General features: G+C 30.1%; 2 protein-coding genes across 4 annotated transcripts; one reads left to right on the forward strand and one right to left on the reverse strand.

The window, feature by feature from the left end:
* Window positions 1-291: 291 nt before the first annotated feature.
* Window positions 292-4,841, reverse strand: LOC132943498 (deformed epidermal autoregulatory factor 1 homolog). The gene is made up of 8 exons (XM_061012520.1): window positions 4,187-4,841; window positions 2,501-2,614; window positions 2,268-2,432; window positions 1,944-2,189; window positions 1,601-1,870; window positions 896-1,029; window positions 748-829; window positions 292-685 (listed from the first exon to the last, which is right to left on the reverse strand). Exons 1-8 carry the CDS (start codon window positions 4,685-4,687, stop codon window positions 527-529), a joined length of 1,671 nt encoding a protein of 556 aa, XP_060868503.1. The 5' UTR covers window positions 4,688-4,841; the 3' UTR covers window positions 292-526.
* An 84-nt stretch (window positions 4,842-4,925) lies between these two features.
* LOC132943499 (protein D3-like) lies at window positions 4,926-18,138 on the forward strand. 3 transcript variants are annotated; one of them, XM_061012522.1, is made up of 6 exons: window positions 4,926-5,063; window positions 16,855-16,959; window positions 17,034-17,157; window positions 17,225-17,347; window positions 17,436-17,511; window positions 17,618-18,138. In XM_061012522.1, the coding sequence occupies exons 2-6, from the start codon at window positions 16,858-16,860 to the stop codon at window positions 17,757-17,759; spliced, it is 567 nt and encodes a 188-aa protein (XP_060868505.1). In that variant the 5' UTR covers window positions 4,926-5,063; window positions 16,855-16,857; the 3' UTR covers window positions 17,760-18,138. The 3 variants fall into 3 exon arrangements, with proteins under 3 accessions (XP_060868505.1, XP_060868506.1, XP_060868504.1); XM_061012523.1 differs by lacking the exon at window positions 4,926-5,063 and adding an exon at window positions 14,759-16,563; XM_061012521.1 differs by lacking the exon at window positions 4,926-5,063 and adding an exon at window positions 16,570-16,741.
* The last annotated feature ends 10 nt before the right edge of the window (window positions 18,139-18,148 follow it).

The raw sequence follows: 18,148 nt of genomic DNA on the forward strand, positions 1-18,148 counted from the left end.
GAACCTCCACAAGTCATATTTAAATTTAAAACAACCCTCCTAAAAACAATCCTGGCTATTGATGGGTATTCTCTTAACCTCAGAATAGTTTTTTTGCATCAAATTTTCTTAACAAGTTATGGTTAACATACGACTGATGGTTTTTTTTTGTTCTATAACAATTATTTATTTATTAAAAATTTGAAAATTATGAAAACAATTACTATAGGAATTTTTTCATAATTTCAAATAAAGTATGTTATATTTGAAATTATATTATCAGTCGTTGATTACAAAATAATGTTTATGTAATAATCATTCCACTTGATATTGTATTTACATCAGTTTTAAAATAAAAAATATGAATACATTTGTAACTTAAAACAATTTTTGTTGAGAAATCATAACATTCACTTATCTTTAACAAACATTCCACTCTATGATAAAGGTTAAAATTACTAATCTAAACTGTTACTCGTTAAAAAAAAAAAATATATTAGGAATTGGAAAACTGATTAGAAATAACTCAAAGAATATAAAATATGATTCATTCTTGAGTTTGTACAATAAGCATAATGCTCCCCTGCGAGTTATCACATTCCACTTGATGATTGTTCCAGTCTTTACTTTGACAAAACGTAGAGCAATATGGCGTACGTCGACACAATGAACATTCTGCAAATGCATCTCTATTGCAATTAGCACACTATAGAAAGAAAAAAAAATGTATTGCAAAGAATAATATTCAACCAAGTATGTGTGTTTTACCTTTTTAACATCTGGTATATCATCATTACTTGGCTGTAATCCTGCTGCCACACTTGAAATTGTCTCCACGTCAAAATCATTCCTTTGAGAAATAAAATAACACTAGTTTATAAAATCAACGTGACAAACATTATAAATTAGTAATTACCTATTTTCTATAGAATTCTCTTTGGCCCTCTTAAGTTCTGCTAACAACTCCTGTTTTTCCGTACTCCATTTGTACTTAGCAACACGCATAGAGTTACGAAAATGGTGAACCATTTTAATCATTCTCGATGACATCTTAATTACAAACGAAATATTAATATTAATGATACTAATTAATAATTTTATTATACATTAGTACATAAATGATTTAGAAAGGAACAGATTTTTATTAGGAAAGATTAAATGTTTTACTAATTCAAAAAAGCACTAAAAAAATATACATGTATACACATAAAACCATAATTTTCATAGGGTAAACAATTTTAAAACTTTAATTGATATTATTTAACAGATATTTTCTCTTAATTTATTGCCCAGAAGAGAAAAAACATGATGAAGCTTGACCTCTATAGTAAGAATGAATGAACGAAAATTATAACATTTACATACACATTTTCTTTACATTTGTATTTGTATTTTTAGTTTTTAGTAATTTTTAATTTTTAACTAATAAAATGAATCCAAAAAATTATATGTATGATAACACAATAATAACTGAAACTATTTTAATAGCCCCACAGGATTATGTTTTTTGTATGAATTTTAAAGAAATATTTTTTTTTTTTACTCTATAAGAATATTTATTTAAATAATAATCTGTTCCCCTAATCATGAGTTAATTGAAATATAATTGTAAAAAACTTACATTTTCTAACTTTTTAAACATATCTTCTATTGAATCATTTGATTGAACAATTTCAGCTTGAGAAATATCACCCGTCTGTAGAAGTATTGGTTCTTCATCTTTTATATCGATATCAACATTGTCTAATGATATACCAACACTGCTATCACAACTATCTTCGTCATTACTAAGAGTTGTACCATCTTCAATCTTTTTCTTTTTTGAATGACTAGACGAATGTTTTTTGGTGCGTATTCGTTTGTATGGAGTAAACAGTCGTACAGGGCCAGTCTAAAACAACATATATTAACATCATAAACATCTCACAAAAAATACCAATGACCAAGAATAATATTGTACTTACAGCAGATTCGTCATCACAACAGGCTGCACATGTACAACTCATAGCATGTGGTAATAAAACTCCATCGTATATTAATGTTTGCAAACTACGACCACCAAATCGTATACTTCTTTTCCAGTCCTTACTAGAAGCCCTCCCACAAAGGGCTTCAAACTCACTAGGTGTGTACCATTGGTTTCCAAACTTAATACACTTGCCTCGACAGCCAGAACCAAATTTTTTTTTATGCAGCTCTGCGTTGGTAGTCTACAGACGTTGGACATGATGAAAAATTATGACAATAACTCTAGTATTCATTTAAGGTACATTAAAATATATCCTTACTTTGCATCGGACTGGTAATACTGGCAACCTGGCAGCTTCGGTATATGAATAACAAGGTGCTGTATTTGGGGATGATACACCTTGATCAGTCTCTTCTTCGTGAACATTATTAGAGGTCGAGTTATCTGGTCTAAGTACAATATGAGCAGTTTTGAAAGTGCCATCCTTAATAGATTAAATTTTATTAGTAAATGTTTAGTTGAAATACCAAGGAGTTTTAAAATTTAAATTACTTCGGCTCGAACTACAGTTCGCCAGGTATCACCATCAACTTGAGTGCGTGTATCACAATTTAAACAACTGTTATCCACGCACAATAGAGGTTTGAAATCATTTGATTCCGAAAGCTGAAATCAAAAATACAAGTTTAATAACTTAAGTCATGATTAATACAATTTTACTACAACAATCACTATAATAGAGACAATATTTAAAAGAAGTTTAACATAATATTTATAAGTTTAAACACGTACATGTATATTATTATGATAAATTGCCTAAATTGAGACAAGTTCCTGAGTTCAGATAGAACCAGCAAGTTTCAGAGTTTACGCCACTGGGCCGGACTATATTTTGGTAAATCTTATATACAACTTACTTGTTCTAACCAATTTTAATAGGTTTTGGACTAGTAAAAGTTCTAAGACTTAGTGACTTGATAATTAGCCTATCCAAACTTTAAAGGTAATAATCCCCTATAAAGGTTATTTAGAATAATGTGATCATAAAAAAAGTAATTTTATCACGGATTATATTCATATAACAATCTGTGATTTTATAGTAATTAATTTTTTTATAATAAGTATGTTTATTTTATCAATTAGTCGATGGGGGAAAACTGTAGGGTTACCATACGTCCCGGTTTTTCCTGGGACAGTACTGGTTTTCAGTATGACATCCCAGTGTCCCAATAATGTATTTCAGGACAGCCAATTGTCCCGGAATGAGACTTCAATATTTTATGTTTGTCTTTTATTAAATACGTTTGGTTGAAATAGTTCGGCTAAGTACCAAACAACTCAGACTAATCTGCCGATCATCGGACACAGATTAATAATTTCATATTTAAAAAAAATGTTTTTCCCAGCATTGTCAAATAAAATATGTTAACCCTCAAAAAAGGTTCAAAAATTATTGTGTCTCGACTGTATTGCTAGCTACCACAACAGTACAGAGTATTACAAAATATTCTCAAAACTTATGAAAGTTGAATACTCTTAATGCAATTGAAACCTGTGCAATAATATATGCCTAAAAACAGTTTAGTGATAGATTTGGGTCCAAATGAAACATTATTATCAGTGACACAACGCATAGTTAAGTTCTGTGAGTCCAAAGACTTGTAGTTTTTTTTATAATAGGTGGGTAAGTTGTGGATGACCTACGTTAAAGAGAAAGAGGTACTTGAAGTAGATTTTATTGTTTTAAATGTGTTAGCAAAAGAAGTTGGGTACATCAGATTTCATATATTTAATAATAAAAATCTAATCTACCTATTATAAGAAAGAGGGGTATTTTATATCAATAAATGGTGGGTGGGTCAAACAATTGTTTGTTGTCTCGCAGTCCGCGGATAATGTATGTTGACGCTGCCGCTGAATATCATAATACGTAATCGGGATGGGTGACCAAACCAAAGAGCATCCGAGGGATAAAATTCCACTCGCGGCAATATTAAAATCCAATGGTCAAATATTTATGTATTATAATGACCAAATTGGCCACCCCCCCCCCACGGGCGCCCTTGAACTGAACCTTTTAACGATAAATAATGATTACCTACATAGCGGGAAAAAAATGGAGAAAATATTATATACAACGATCGCGTCACGTCGTGACGGTACAAAAGTTATACGAAATCCAAAACGTTGACGGCGGTACGTCAGAGTCCGCCCCCGTCAACGTTGTCGATCACATACCTGCAACGAGTCGGCGGTAATAACGTTAAACGTGCCAGCGCCCGACACGTTAATGAGCTGCCCGACGGGTATGGAGGACACTTGTACTTGAGACGACGCTACGTGTTCGGCTGCGGCCGTGGCGTACGTGGCGGCCGACACGGAGACGTCCGACGACGACGACGACGACGGCGGCGGTCCGTTGCGGTTTTCTTTCACCGCGTCGGCGGCGGTGACGACTACGACGTCGGTGGCCCTCGTACCGGTCTCGGCCATGTCCGTCTGTTCGGCGACATTTTCCGAATGACGCTGCCGGCCACCACCGCCGCCACGTTCGTCCACCGTCGCCGCTTGCAGTCGTTGTTGTTGTTGTTGTTGTTGTTGCTGCTGCTGGTGGTGGTGTTGGTGCCGACGGTGCTGTTGCTGCTGATGCTGTTGTTGTCGATGCTGCTGCTGCTGCTGTTGGAGTTGTTGCTGATGTTGTTGGTCGTCCGCGTAACCGCCGCCGTCGATCACTGACATAGTATTATAATAAAATATATTTCCCGATCTGTGACAACGCCAGATGAAAGTCGCGTGATATCTATCGTTTAACTGCCAATCCGGTAACGAATGGTCGTTCGTTTTTTCGCGTCCGGTTCGTAGAACACGTACTACGTACTACGGAGCTTCCGGTCCGATCGCAGCGCGTGCAAAACCGGACGCTGAGGTCGATGAGAAACACCCGCGACGACGACGAGGATTCCGCTCGACGCCCCGTGTTCACGTTATCGATGTGACCGCGTATCCGTCGCACTATCTACATAATATTATTGTACCGAAATACCGATTACGGTAGTCCTTGAGCGTGGAGATACAGCCGCGACTTTTTGGGCAGGGCGAGGACGCTGCAAATCATGTAATTGATAGCGTTGGCAGTTTTTTTTTTTTTATTTTAGTTATTGTTTACTCACTGAATAATTAAAAAATGGCGTTTTGTTATTATTTCATATTTTTTATTGATAAGGGTATCGGGAATAATGCGCATTGATAGTTGATACGACTACGTGGGAATGCGGGATACGCTTGCGCTAATGGTTTTTCCATAAAAATCATAATATCAAATGTATTTAATTAATCAATTAATGGTTAATCACATCTGTGTATTCAATTGTGATAATTCCAAATTCTTACCATAGAAGTGACGCATACAAAGTTGTATAATATTATTGACTAACTAATCAACCACATATACTAATGCTATAATATTATGGGAATTATCACATCCCATCCGCATAATAATATTATTAATATGTTTTCTCCTTCTTACAAACGTTGAAAGTTTGAAACGTACAACATACCAAATAAACTTTGTGTAGTACCTACCTACTTAATTTTAAATGTTTAATAATTATTGAGTAATTACTCAATATAACTATATTTGAATTGACCTATTATCAAACTTGAGGTGAGGTAATTTTCTGTGCTTTCACCCTAAGTTTGACACCATCCAGATTCTAGGAGTTAGAACGCAGAAGTTTAGAAATTCATCATGGGGCCCAACGTTACATCTTTAATGAGGGGGGCCTTGCACCCTCCCAAAATTCCTCAACCACATACTGAAATACCTAGGAGTTCGATTTAATACAATGCATAATAGATAACTGTTTTGAATGTTTCGATGTTCATATTAATTTATTTTTAGTAGACCGGTATCATAATAATTATTTATCAAAATTTAATACGGTTATTATAGCTGTCCGCCTTTCACGCCCACCGTTGCCCGTGCCAAAATTTGTTTTTTTGTTATAATAAAATATATATCAGTACCTAAATGCCGCATATTTCCAGTCATATTAAGTAGGTATTCAAATACTTTCAAAATACTTTTTCTTTGTATTTATTCCAGAATACTAAACACTTTTTTCGTTTTACCATCCGTATTTCAACGATCTCAAATTTCATTAACACAAAACCTAAAATTCATGTCTACCTTGGTGAATTTTAACTAGACATTATAATAGCTATGTATAACCTACCTATATATGACATCTGAAATTATTGAACCAATTAAATAATGTATTTATTAATAAAATATAATTATACATTTATGATAAACGTATAAACATTTTAACATGCTACAAAAAAAGTACTTGTAAAGTATTTTGAATACTTTTAAAATGTATTTGTATTAATATCCAAGTACAAATGACACCAAGTATTCAAATATGTATTCTGAATACATTTGAACGTATACATAACAAGACCGCATATTATTTTTAATAATATTATAATAGTAATATAATATGTAACCAACGTCAACGGTTTAAAAAAATAATTGAAGAGACTGATCGTTTTCCAGCGTGCGTCTCGCTCCTTAGATGTCTTAGCAGAACTCCTGTCTGGCAGAGGCAACTTGCTAGTTAATAATATCCAGTACTAAAGTGTTTGTTCAGTTTGTTGACAGATAAGGTGTCCAAAGATAGTTAAGTTGTGTGTAAGTGTGTGACATTCGATGTGTCTGCAGTGATCACCTTTTGGAGAAGTAAAAATGCTTCGATTTTCTACATCAACATCTTTTCTGATAGGGAACTAGCAAGTAGCGAAATTAATATAGTTGATACTTTGGGGGAGCCAAAAATAAAAACAATAGTTTTCAAATGCGTCTAGAAAAAAAAATTAAGGAATAACGGAGAATGTCCGTAAACAGCTCAAAAACAGTCAAATTATTTTCAAAATTATATAATGTATAAAAAATGAAAATATAAACATTCAGTAAAATTTTCATGTATCTACAGTTATTCGTTTTTGAATAACAACAAAATAGCAAAATCGTTACATGAGAAATCGAGTGAATATCAAATGTAAAAATATGAATTTCAAACGTTCATAAAAATTTAAATTGACATTTTTTTTTTTTGATAAAGGTAGACAAACTTATGCATAATCTTGTATTACATTTTCAAATCTTAGATTTAAAAAGAAAAATTTTTATGAATTCTCAACACATAATAATTTGCAAATTTTCGTCATTTTTACGTATTTTGTCAAATTTGAACTTAAATGCTTAAAAACTGTGACTAAGGATTTTAATTTTTTTCATCTGCCATTGAAACAACAACCTAGGAGCCTTCTATTAAATTTTCAAGCTTTTTTAACAAACAAATAAAATTTTATTTATATTTATAGAAAAAAAAACTAAAAAAAATGGAAACCTAAAATGTCCGTAAATAGCTCAAAATAAGACAAAATATATGGAAAATGTTATCGTGTATAGAAAATGCTAATATAAACATTCAGTAAAAATTTCATGTACCTACGGTCATTTGTTTAAGAGTTACACCAAAAACCAAAATCGATTTTCTTTAAAACAGATTTTGCGTAAAAATTCCCGTTTTTCTTAATTTTTCTTTTGTTTTTCACGTCACTTTTAAAAACTACTGGGAAATGTTTGCTTTTGACTGGATTTCTACTGGAAGAAATGCTTCGATTTCAACATAGAGTACCTTATCTTTTAGCAAATTGGATCAAGATGGTACTTTGGAGAGGTCATTTTTCGATTTTATCAATAGTTATCAGTGTTATCACCGTATAGCAACGAATAAAAAAATAATAATATTATAATATTAATTCAACTTAAAGGCTATAATAAATATTATAACAAAAGAAAAATTAAGGAAAAACGGTAATTTTTACTCAAAATCTGTTTTTGAGAAAATCTTGGTTTTTGGTGCAACTTAAAGGGTCTGTATACAATATAGTTAAACTAAGGTTAAACCGTGGAATTCGGCCGGTAAAATGAGTAGGTTAAGCGTAACCGAGGTTTAAACTATAATTGTAAAACAGGCCCTAAAACAACTGACCATAGGTACATGCAATTTTGACTGAAAGTTTATATTAACATTTTCTATACACCCTTTGGAAAATGTTATATTTTCCAAATAATTTGAATTATTTTGAGCTGTTTACGTACATTTTCAGTTTCCATTTTTTTTATAAATATCAATAAAATTGTATTTGTTGGTTAAAAAAGCTTGAAAATTTAATAGAAGGATCCTAATATGTTGTTTCATAGGCATATGAAAAAAATTAAATTCCATAGTCACAATTTTTTTTTATAAGCACACAAAATTCAAATATTGATAAAATACGTAAAAATGACGAAAATTTGTAAATTATTTTAAGTTAGAAATTCATAAAAAAATTTCCTTTTAAATCTAAGATTTGAAAATGTAATACAAGATTCCTCATAAGTTTGTCTACCTTTATCAAAAAAAAAATGTCAACAACTTACAAGAAAGTCAAATTAAATTTTTATAAGCGTTTGAAATTCATATTTTAGATTCTGAGCGAAGCGATGAATGTATTGATTTTACAATGATGTGTGTTTTTAATTTTTTTTAATTATTTTTATTTTTGTGTCCGTCATAACCTTTTAGGACAGTAAAAGTGCTTGGATTTTCTTCAGTAACTTGTCTGATAGGAAAGTGAATCTAATTGGTACTGATTGGGAGGTCAAAAGTAAAAATTTCCCAGTAGTTTTCACAAGCGACGTGAAAAACAAAAGAAAAATTAAGGAAAAACGGGAATTTTTACGCAAAATCTGTTTTCGAGAAAATCGATTTTGGTTTTTGGTGTAACTCTAAAACAAATGACCGTAGGGACATGACATTTTGACTGAATGTTTATAATTGCATTTCCTATACACCATAACATTTTCCAAATATTTTAACTTATTTTGAGCTGTTTACGGACATTGTCAATTTCCATTTTTTATTTTTTTTTTCTATAAATATCAATACAATTTTACCTGTTTAGTAAAAAAACTTGAAAATTTAATAGAAGGCTCCTAGGTTATTGTTTCAAACGCAGATGAAAAAAATTAAAAATCCTTATTCACAGTTTTTATCTATAAGCATTTAAAGTTCAAATTTTGACAAAATACGGAAAAATCACGAAAATTAGCAAATTATTTTGAGTTGAGAATTCATAAAAATTTTTCTTTTTAAATCTAAGATTTGAAAATGTATTATAAGATTACTCATAAGTTTGTCTACCTTTATCAAAAAAAAAAATGTCTACAAGAAACTTAAATTAAATTTTTATGAGCGTCTGAAATTTATATTTTTACAACATATTTGATATTCACTCGATTTCTCATGTAACAATTTTCTTATTTTATTGTAATTAAAAAACGAATGACTGTAGATACTTGAAAATTTCACTGAATGTTTATATTAGCATTTTCTATACACAATAAAATTTTGAAAATATTTTGACTCTTTTTGAGCTGTTTGCGGACATTGTCAGTTAAATTTTTTTAGTTTTTTTTTCTTTAAATATCAATTAAATTTTATTTGTTGGGTAAAAAAGCGTGAAAATTTAAAATAAGGCTCCTGATATATCTATCTAATAGCAGTTGAAAAATATTAAAAATACATAGGTATGCACAATTTTTTTTTTATAAGCATTTAAAGTTCAAATTTTGACAACATTTATCAAATTTATAATTTATTAATTATTTTGTAGTTAAAAATGTATAAAATGTTCAACTTTTATGGCTAACTGGCTAAGGATTGAAAATTTAAAACAAGGCTCCACGTAAATAGGTTATATATAAATTACTTTATTCACAATAATATCATCAAATATACTTGGTAATATCATAGGCTGACTGACCGTTTTCGCTCAGAATCGTTTTTCTTATACAATGATATTATATTATTGAATTTAAATTTAACACCATCAATTACAGTGACCCACTTGTAACCTACTGTACAGCAGAGTGACATTCACCTTTTTATGATAGAAGTTCAAAATTTTAAATATACATATTATGAACGTTTGTTTTTTAAGCATTTAATGTTCAAATGTTTGCAAAAATTTGCAAATTATTTTTTAATTAAAATATTTTTTTTTTCATGAAGATATGGTTATTGGTTAATTACTTATATATTATCGTTTTTGTATTTAATTTTTTAGACTTTTTTAATTTTTCTCTCCGTAAGAACCATTCTCGTACTTCAAGGAATATTATAAAAAAAGAATCAGCGAAGAAATCGGTGCAGGCGTGCAGCTGCTCTCGAGATTTGCGCTTATAGCAATACATTCAACGATTCATTTTTATATTATAGATATTATTATTTGCATTGTACTTAGATTAAACTTATATAGGTAATAATATAATATAATATACATTTCACTGTAATACATACTACCTAATATTATACTATATTAAGCTGCTGTATTAATTGGTAACGATCGCGCCGATCACCATCACGTAATAGATTGCACCTGTTAGTTGGTACACGAAATACGAATGCCATAAAAGCGTAAAACCAATAGGTTACCTCAGGGGCGGACTTACCATTTTTCTGCCCCTAGGCATTACAACACCAGCGCCCAATTGGCTTGTTCCCATGTTTAATCTTTAATATTATAATTGATGTTTTCTTATAGGTAGCCACTAGCCAGGTAGGTACTGATTTAAGTGGTGAGCACTCTCGTCTCTATAATCGTAATAGATTGGCAGATTTCCGAGCAGTATATGCACTATGCAAGTGACGGGCCGCAGTGCCAGTGTCGCACGTCGTCGCAATGTTTAATGTTTATTGTTATTAATTACTTTATCAAGACATCTGATTTCCAGAATTAATTCCAGTATTCTAAGAACAGACTATTCTGATTTCTGGTGGTGGCCGCGTGCCCGCGCAGCACATTTATTGTGGTGCCGGCTGCGGGGTGAGGCGGGTCATTCCAGTTAATATCAAATAATTTACTTGCCAAGCACTGTGCGAGCTGTCCCCCACTTAGCTAGTAGAGCGGCTATAAACAATGTACCCGGCGGCCCGAGGCAGTATATTTGACTGCCTTGGCTGGCGTTTTGCGCATGCGCCATTCACAATATTGTATGTGTTTACGTCGCACACCCGTTTACCACCTCCCATGCATTAACATAGGCAACGCCGGCAGCTGCCTCGTCGAGTGTCGATGTCGAACCTTTAGCGGTGGCAGCTCGGCACAGCGCGCGCTGGTCGTAGGATTAAACTCAAACGGCAAGGTTATTATAGCTTATAAATTAAAACGTTACTGAGACGTGACTACGTCAGACATTCTCCAGTTTCATGCAAGTTGTATACAAAATAAAATTAATATAAAATATTAATTTAGGTAAATATAATTATGAAATTATGAAAAAGTAAAAATTAACTAAAAAATTGCGCCCTAGGCACGTGTCTTGGTGGCCTATGGGTAAATTCACCCCTGGGTTACCTACTTTAATACAGTACACATTCATCACTCCGCTCTGCAGAATCTGAAAACTAATTTTTTAAATATAATATATAATAGGTACCTATGGCTATATCATATTATGATCTTTTTACTATGAATGTGAGGTATTTTTAAAATAATAAGTTGCCTCCTGCCTATAAAAGGAGGTTCTTCAATCTTCAGTTCTTCTCCTACCTAACCACAAATATAAGCATCTATGATTATCATTATACCTAAGGATAAAAATTCAGGAACATTTGGGAAAAAAATAGTTTTTTTCCCAGAGCCTTGGAAAACTTGGAAAATATTAAAATAAAACTTTACCGAAAAAATTTTAAAAAAAATCCGAATTTTAGGAAAATTAAAAAATTGTAAAAATTAAAATAATTAATGTGAAAAAAACCATTTTAAAAAAGGTGGATAAGTGGATGTCGCTCTGCTGTACGGTAGGTTACAAGTGGGTCACTGTAATGGATGGTGTTAAATTTGAATTCAATGATATAATATCATTGTATAAGAAAAACGATTCTGAGCGAAAACGGTCAGTCAGCCTATGATTTTACCAAGTATATTTGATGATATTATTGTGAATAAAGTAATTTATATATAACCTATTTACGTGGAGCCTTGTTTTAAATTTTCAATCCTTAGCCATAAAAGTAATTAATACAAAATAATTAATAAATTATAAATTTGATAAATGTTGTCAAAATTTGAACTTTAAATGCTTATAAAAAAAAATTGTTCCTATGTATTTTTAATATTTTTCAACTGCTATTAGAACGATATATCAGGAGCCTTATATTAAATTTTCACGCTTTTTTACCCAACAAATAAAAATTTATTGATATTTATAGAAAAAAAACTAAAAAAATTGAAAACTGACAATGTCCGTAAACAGCTCAAGAAGAGTCAAAATATTTTCAACATTTTATGGTGTATAGAAAATGCTAATATAAACATTCAGTGAAATTTTCAATTTAATTTAAGTTTCTTCTAGACATTTTTTTTTTGATAAAGGTAGACAAACTTATGAGTAATCTTATATTACATTTTCAAATCTTAGATTTAAAAAGAAAAATTTTTATGAATTCTCATCAAAATAATTTGCTATTTTTCGTGATTTTTCCGTATTTTGTCAAAATTTGAACTTTAAATGCTTATAATTAAAAACTGTGACTAAGGATTTTTAATTTTTTTCATCTGCCTTTGAAACAATAACCTGGGAGCCTTCTATTAAATTTTCAAGCTTTTTTACTCAACAGATAACATTTAATTGATATTTATAGAAAAAAAAACTAAATAAATTGAAAACTGACAATGGCCGTAAACAGCTCAAAAAGAGTCAAAATATTTTGTAAATTTTATGGTGTATAGAAAATGCTAATATAAACATTCAGTCAAAATTTCATGTCCCTACGGTCATTTGTTTTAGAATTACACCAAAAACCAAAATCGATTTTCTCGAAAACAGATTTTGCGTAAAAATTCCCGTTTTTCCTTAATTTTTCTTTTGTTTTTCACGTCGCTTGTGAAAACTACTTGGAAATTTTTACTTTTGACCCCCCAAAGTACCAACTAGATTAACTTTCCTATCAGAAAAGTTACTATTGAAGAAAATCCAAGCACTTTTACTGTCCTAAAAGGTGATGACAGACACAAAAATAAAAAAAAAATAAAAAAAAAAACACACATCATTGTAGAATCAATACATTCATCGCTTCGCTCAGAATCTAAAATAAATAAGGAAACCTGTTATTGTCATTTCATATTTGCCAATACGGTTATCAATGTATAATGTATTATTGTATTAAAATTTAAAATTATACTATTAAAAATATTAATACGGATATTTCAATATTTGTTCTAAAAACAACATATCAAATTGGTATTTATGTGGGAGAGTGTGTTTCCCCGAAAATAAATCACCTGTATTTTTAAATGTTATATAATTAATATTACTTGTAAGTTGTAGATAAATATAGACAGCGCTCGATTGACAAATAAGTAATGACAATATTAATTAATAATTATTAGGAAAATACGTAACAACAAAACATCATTGGCGGGAATGCGGGATACATTAATATATTTTTGTATTATTATAAATTATTGGTTTCCACTAAGCATTACTTTTTCAGTTATTTAGAAAAAAAAAACCATTTTGTCATGAAATATTTTCAATTTTTCATGAAAAAAACAGTTTATTTTATCAAAACCATTTTTCCGGGAATTTTAAATGAAACCAAATTTTTCGAAATAAACGGAAATAACCTAACCTTTTTTTTTCGGAAATTTTGATCCCTAATTATACCTATCTATACAAATATAATATAATAGGGGCCTGGTGCCTGTTGTGGCTCAGTAGTTGACCTCAGTCGACAGTCACTAATGTATTCTGAGGTCAAGCATCCGAGCATCGGCTGACGTCGCTAGTTCCCGGATGGGTGGCCACCCGGGGTTTTAGTGACAAATCCTCGCCCCTCATACATACATGAATACTAATATCTCAGATCCAGGAAATCTATTTAAAATTAAGTTTTTTTTTTTATAAAACTATAAAACTTAAACCTTTATATAAAATACAATTAAAAATAGTCTAATATGCAAAATATGAAACTAAAAATTTTGAATATCAACTCGTATTACCATGAAACTTTTTTTATTTTACTTAGCTATGTTTTCAATGATTATTAAAAAATATGCAAACTAACCTAGAAGTCCCTAGCCCTAATAATAACAAATAAATAAATATAATATAATACATCGCGCCCTATTATGAAACTATTATGTGCTGTCGGGCTGGTGATAAATGCAGTGTTATAGTTTTACAACTATATTACTACTAAATAAATTGTATAACTACCTACCAATATTATAATGTTAAATACTTAAATGTGAGTATATTAAACCTAAGTAAGTATTTTATCAACTTTTATCAGCTAATACCTATATTATTATGCAAGGCTGGGCAAGTTAACGATTTTTTTTAACTCGTTAAGTTAAGTTAATACAAAAAAAAGTAAGTTAAGTTAAGTTAAAAGTTAACTAATGTTTTTTTCATAACTTCGTTAAGTTAAAAATTCATGGATAAAAAAAATTAACTAAGTTAAAATTAACTTAATTAAAAATTTAATTATTTTCAAATAATTTCACAATAATTTCGTTTTTGGTAGGCAAAGGACACATTTGAACACAAAATTTCCACTGACATCCGAAATATCCGCAGGTAGCTGTTTAAAATAATTATTTAAATGCGGCCATTTTGACTCTAGGTCTCTTGACTCGGTCATCATTAATTAATATTATATACAAATAATAACAAAAAACACCACAGTGGAATTAAAACAAATAAATGACTCGAAATCGACGAAATGTCAATCGAACTGCAGTACCGCTCTGCGCACGTCAATGGTCAATGAAGCAATAAGCAGCAAAATAACAATACCGTAATTAAAACTATAAATCGTGGAGTATAAATATTTTCAATATTGAATCAGATATTCAAAAATAATTTTTCCCCATGAGGCATGAGTTATTTTAATAATTTCAAGTAATAATGTATTTCTCGGAATCAGACAGGATGTGTGGTGTATGCGCTAAAATGTCACTATACTAGGTAATGAGTTATGGTTTACAAGAAAACTAATTAAGTACATGAACGTCGAGACCCGTATACAATTATATGAGTACATATAAATATAAATTTATATTAATATTTAATATATAATTTAAATATATAATAATAGTTCAATGTTCTTTTTCATTATATAATATTATGACAATGATAAACATAATATATGATCAAATATTTATATCCAATATGGCTCGTATTCACTATTCGTAATATGTATAATGTATAAAGTATATAGTTATAGTATATACTGTATGTATATTGTATATTTGTATATACATCAATAGACAATAATCACAAATTTATAAATATTAATTATTAGTTATTATTACATGCGGGTGGGCATTACTAGTATTACACTGGATACAGGCTAATAGGCTATTTACAAAATTGAAAATACCTATATTATGTCTATTGTGTATATATCAAACTCAATCGGTAATAATTATTATTTATTAACCATAGGTACGTCATTTTCCCATTTATTTTCTATGATATCTAATAATTCTCAAGCCAACAAAATTATAAATCAATGGGTCAAATTTAAAATGTAACTTAATTTTAAGAAATCTGTATAAAATTAACTTGAAGTTAACACGTTAAATATGATAAAAAATTAACTTATTAAGTTAAAATTAAGTTTCCAAAAAAAAGTAACGAGTTACTTAATTTAGTTAATATTAACTTAACGTTTTAACTTAATTTTAATTTTTAACTCGTTAATGCCCAGCCTTGTTATTATGCTGTTTACACCATTGAAAATAAATTTATGCGAATAATGATGAATATTTAGCTAGGTACCTAAATAATACGATTTACCTACACTACGGCAATTGGTAGGACAGGTACGTACAATAGCCATATAAAGCTTATTAGTTATTAGTTATTACCTATCTTCCATATGGTACATCATTCAATCATTGTATTTAATTTAATAGGTAGGTATACCTAACTAAATGTCGGTAATAGTTATATGAACGAGTTATTTCTTATTAGAATAACTGTGGATGAGTTATAAATAAAAAAAATCCCAACTTAACCTAAGTATTCGGCAAGTATCTATATCAGGTATTCAGGTCTATACGTGTAGTAGCCAGTAGGTAACTACTGTGCCCATATGTAGGTAGGTAGGTACCTTAGACTTCTGATGTATTTTGTTGCTTATTAGTTTATAACGTAATAACTTATTAGTACCGTCTGTACTTGTACCTATAATTAGGTATTTGGTATTCACTAAATAGGTACCTGTATATTTGTACCCATTCAAGCGTTATTTTAAAGATAGTTTAACGTTTTGTAATATAATTGCATGGTCATAGTAGAACCTACCTGTAGGTATATGCTAATTTTACAATGTAAGTACACCACTGATAGCAAAGTTACATAATAATAATTTTAAGTAGGTAGGTAATACCTACTATAATATACAACAGTAAAGATAATATTATATTTGAACTGAAATTACTGAAGAAGGCTGAAGAGTGAAGGGCATTCAAAACAGATATTCTTGAAGGTAAATTTAAATTCTACTCAATTACTCTCATTTCTCTCTACTTATTTAACAATCCAAATTAGAACGTTTGGAGTTCATAAGTTTCGTGGTTTTCTCCTAAAGCAGTTCTTATGTTTTTAAAATTAAATTTATAATCATCTTGAGAATAAATATGATGTGGCGTTTAACATTATGTTTGGTAAGAGTACCTAATAACCAATAATTTTCTATTTTAGGTTTTATCATGCTTATTATGAAGTTTAGAACCAAATTGAATTTTAACTAGATTATAAAATCAATGATTCTATATAGGTTATGCTAAGCGTATCTGCATGCAAGTACAATGTCAAACAAGCTATGGAAAAAAAATTAATCGTACCGGATGTCATTCGTATTGCTCCAAAGGAAATGTTACAAGTAAATATAAAACATATCAAATATTCAAATACCGAATTTAAACCCTAAGACCTGGTAATATAAAAATATTATAGGTATATTATCCAAGTGGCTTGAAAGCAGAACTCGGTAATGAACTAACACCCACTCAGGTGAAAGACCAGCCATCAGTTAGATGGAATGCCGAACCTTACTCATTTTACACATTATGCTTAACTGGTGTGTATATTGCCAAGCTAATAGCTATACATAAAAGTGTTGATAATTTTTTTTATTATCTACTCAGATCCGGATGCTGGAAAATTAAAGGAATTTCACCATTGGTCGGTAGGAAACATACCAGGTGCAGATGTGAGTATGGGGGAGACCCTAACTGCGTATGTTGGTTCTGCAACTCCACCAAAAACAGGTAACTACTTAATAAATATTTTATACAATAGGGATATTTATTAAAATTTAAAGGTTTACCTATACAAATCACATCTCAATATTTTTAGGACTTCATCGTTACGTGTTTTTAGTATACAAGCAACCATCAAAATTGGTATTTGATGAGCAGCATATAAGCAATAAGTAATATATATGTTTACCACACCTTTACCATCACTAATTGTGTTACTGCAATATACTATTTTTTACGCTTACAAACTTTAACATCAAACATAATATATATTTTTAGAACTGCTGAAAACCGTTTTAAGTTTTCAATTCATAACTTTTCAAAGAAGTACAAATTAGGAACACCTGTTGCTGGTAATTTCTATCTGGCACAATATGATGATTATGTTCCAATTTTACTTCATCAACTCGGAGTTCAGTAATTGATTATTAATATTGAAACCTAATTTTAAGTTACTTGAGTATTTACGAGTATGTCTACACTAACATGTAACATTTTTTTTTTATATACAATCAAGGTTTTTACCCTTATTACAACTTTTCAAAAATATTATTGTATTAATTATGATTTTTAAAATTTTTTTTATTTTAATATGCTTGTTAAGCTAAAAAAAATACTGTCTCATAATCATAAGTTGTTATAAAAGTTACACCACAACTCTCTCAAACATTTTTTTGTTCTATTCAGCATAAGATTAATATATAAATGCGTTTGAATGTAAAAATATTGCTATTATACCAGCCAAACTATTTAATTGAGGAATGTGGATTTGTTAAATATAGTCGAGTTAAATAATGTAATACTTTTTTT

This window comes from Metopolophium dirhodum, chromosome 4, assembly GCF_019925205.1.
Source record: "Metopolophium dirhodum isolate CAU chromosome 4, ASM1992520v1, whole genome shotgun sequence".
Taxonomy (NCBI): Eukaryota; Metazoa; Arthropoda; class Insecta; order Hemiptera; family Aphididae; genus Metopolophium; species Metopolophium dirhodum.